The following is a 3391-nucleotide window of genomic DNA, read 5'->3' as shown; positions in this document are numbered from 1 at the left end:
CAACCAAGGTACATGCCCTTGACCGGAATCGAACCTGGGACCCTTCAGTCCGCAGGCCGACGGAGAGCCAAATTTTTTAAACTTAAACTATATAGGTAGGTACATTGTTATTAACTTAATTAGGGCACTCCTAAGGCTTAGGAAGAGCCATACTCAAGGGGCCAAAGAGCCGCATGTGGCTCGCGAGCCGCAGTTTGCCGACCACGGCTCTAGACTCACACTCTCCTGGGTCAGGTGATCACTCTCCTGGGTCAGGTGATTACCCTCCTGGGTCAGGCGGTCACCCTCCTGGGTTAGGTGATTACCCTCCTGGGTCAGGCGGTTGCCCTCCTGGGTCAGGCGGTCGCCCTCCGTCTAGACTTGGGTGGAATCCTGAGCTCTCGAGCGGCTCTCAGCTCCCTCCTGTCTGCTGTGGCCACCGCCCAGGCTGCTCAGTTCTTTACCGTGACGGGCAGTGTCCTCGCTGTTGCTCATGGTTGATTGTCAGGAGCTGGCGGAGCGGGAAGGAGGCCGAGAGGGACGGAGCCGTCAGGGTGTGCTGGGCGTTATCGGGGGTCAGGGCTCAGCGGTGGGCCCACTCTGGACTCCTCAGTAAACGTAGGGTTCTGGATGTAGGTGGGCCTGGACACCGCCTCCAGGAGTGGGTCTTTCCTGTTGTATATGTTTTTATTGATTTCAGAGGAAGGGAGAGGGAGACAGAGATAGGAACACCAATGGTGCGAGAGAATTATTGATCAGTCACCTGCACGCCCCTCACTGGGAGGGAGCCCACAACCCGGGCATGCGCCCTGACCGGGAATTGAACTATGACCTCCTGGTTCATAGGTCGACGCTCAGCCACTGAGCCACGCTAGCCGTGCAGTTTTTTCTTTTTAATCCTCACTCGAAGATATTTTTCCTGCTTTTAGATAGAGTGGAAGGGGTAGGGGGAGGGAGAAAGGTAGAGAGAGAGGGAGAGAGAGAGACATCAGTGTGAGATACATCGATCGGTTGCCTCCTGCACGCCTCCTACTGGGGATGGAGCCCACAACCCGGGCATGTGCCCTGGCCGGAATCGAACCTGTGACCTCCTGGTTCGTGGGTTGACACAACCACTGAGCAACGGCTGCCAGGCTCCAGTCTTCCTCTTACATGATCTTATTTAATGTCACATCAGCTTTAGGGACTAGGTCTTATTTCGCCCTAAACCGGGAGGAACTTCTGTGGTCTACCCGCAGGGGGAACTGTGTACCCCAGGATCGGGCCAGCCCATCCCATGTTCCCACACCCCACCTGGTCCTCTCCACACCCCCCTGTCCCCACACCGCGTGGGGTGTTTGCTCTGCTCTTCAGCTCCCCTCTTTTCCTCTTCTCCTCGTCTCTGTGAGAAGCCAGCCCTTGTAAGTCACATAATCCCCAGGGCTGAACCCCCGTTTTCACTTCCTCCTCCTGGCTTGTGCGCCGAGGCCCCTGTAACGCTGCAAACCCCAGGGCTGAACCCCCGTTTTCACTTCCTCCTCCTGGTTTGTGCCCCGAGCCCGGCGCCGAGGCCCCTGTAACGCTGCAAAGGTGAGCCCCCGCCCGGGGGACACAGGACCTCGTGACCTGTCTCCGTTTGTCGTACTGAATTCACGGCCCAGGTCTGTGCGGACCCTCCCCTGCCGGCGCCTGAGAACGTAGGGGACCCTCTGCACCCCCAGGCTGGACTCCGGGGCCTGGCCGCGTGGGTCTGTGATGCTCCTGCGGGATGAAGCGCAGCGCGGGCCCCCCTCCCTCACGTTCCCGCCGTGTCCCCGCAGATCTTCGTCTGGGAGCAGAACCTGGAGCAGTTCCAGATGGACCTGTTCCGCTACCGCTGCTACCTGGCCAGCCTGCAGGGCGGCGAGCTGCCCAACCCCAAGCGGCTGCTCGCCTTCGCCAGCCGCCCCACCAAGGTGGCCATGGGGCGCCTGGGCATCTTCTCCGTGTCGTCCTTCCACGCCCTGGTGAGTGGCCTGGAGGCCGTGGGAGGGGCTGGGTCAGCGCGTGGAGGTGGGTCCCGCTTTCCACCGCGTGAGCCTCTGGGGGGTGTGGGCAGGTCTTCCCTGACAGCCGGAAGGTTCCTGCTCCCGCCCCTCGACGGGCTGGTGGTTGTGCCGGGACGTGCGGCACCGTCTTAGGAGGCCTCTGTGGGCAGTGTTTGCTGGTAGCGCCTGCGCCCATAGGCAGGGTCACGTTTTAACCCAACACGCATGTACATGTTTTGTGCTAATCCTCCCCGAGGACATTTCCCCATTGATTTCTAGGGAGAGAGGAGGGAAGGAGAGGCACGGAGGGGAACGTCGATGTGAGACACGGCGATTGGTTGCCTCCTGCACCACCCGCACTGCCGGGTGTGCCCTGACCGGATCGAACCGGTGACCCTTCAGTCCAAGGGCCGACACTATCCACTGAGCCTAACTGGCCAGGGCCCAGGTACATTTTTTGTGTGTTTTTTAAAAAAATATATATTTTTATTGATTTCAGAGAGAAGGGAGAGGGGGAGAGAGAAAAACATCTTTGAATATATCAACTGCTCTCTTCTGGCCTCTAAATTTTCTGATGAGAAATCTGTTGATAATCTTATTGACAATACTTGTATGTAATGATTTACTTCTCTCTTGCTGCTTCCAAGATACTCTGTCTTTTGAATGTTTGATTATAATGTTTCTTGATGTGGGTCTTTTTGAGTTCATCCTACTTGGATTTGTTGAGGTTCTTGGATGTTTATTTATTTCATCAAATTTGGAAAGTTTTCAGCCAGTATTTCTTCAAATATTCTCCTCTCGCTTGCTCTCTCTCTCTCTCTCTCTCTCTCTCGCGTGCAAACTCACACGTATGTATTGGACGCAGATCTCCCTGGGGACCCCCTTCTCACTCACTTTCCGTCGTGGTCAGTGGCAGATGGAAACCGGAGTCTCCCTCCGACATTCTTGTCTGGGCTGCTGGCACCTTGCACACAGCTCGCTGGGGTTTAGTTCCTTTTTTTTTTAAAACAAAACACAGCTTTCAGTGCCTTCCGCCTGAACGCAGGGCACCCTCCCGTGGCCCCCGGCCCCCCGTCTCCTGCCTCCTCCCAAAGGCTCCATCCGGCCTCCTTCCCGCTGACCCGGCACCTCCCTGTGCAGGAGGGAGCCGGGTCCGGGGACCCCCTCCGAGTCCTGGGCGCGCAGACCTTCCGCTTCTCCCCTGAGCGAGGTCACGGGCGGGGGTGGAGCTGGGGACAGTGGTCAGGTGTCCAGCCAGGAGGTGGTCTGTGGAAACGGGAGGAACCGGAGCGGAAGGGATGGACTCGTGGGGGCTGGCGCGCTGCTCGGGTGTCTGTGCTGACCGGGCAGCGGCGTCCATTCGGAAGGAGCCGCTCCGTGGGGTTCGGGTTCGGGTTTGGGTTGGG

The 3391-nt window shown here is 58.1% G+C and overlaps 1 protein-coding gene across 1 annotated transcript in view; it reads left to right on the top strand.

Annotated features, from left to right (window-relative positions):
- TIAM1 (T-cell lymphoma invasion and metastasis 1) overlaps positions 1 to 3391 on the top strand; it is a 92589-nt gene that overhangs the window by 9135 nt on the left and 80063 nt on the right. The window contains exon 5 of the mRNA XM_014535194.1: positions 1779 to 2121. Within this exon, the coding sequence (XP_014390680.1) occupies positions 1779 to 2121 (343 nt within the window). The remainder of the gene's footprint in view (positions 1 to 1778; positions 2122 to 3391) is intronic.

The sequence above is a fragment of the Myotis brandtii genome, unplaced genomic scaffold, assembly GCF_000412655.1.
Source record: "Myotis brandtii unplaced genomic scaffold, ASM41265v1 scaffold139, whole genome shotgun sequence".
Classification (NCBI taxonomy): Eukaryota; Metazoa; Chordata; class Mammalia; order Chiroptera; family Vespertilionidae; genus Myotis; species Myotis brandtii.
Note: the sequence above shows the minus strand (reverse complement) of the source record. Positions and strands in the feature narration are given on the sequence as shown.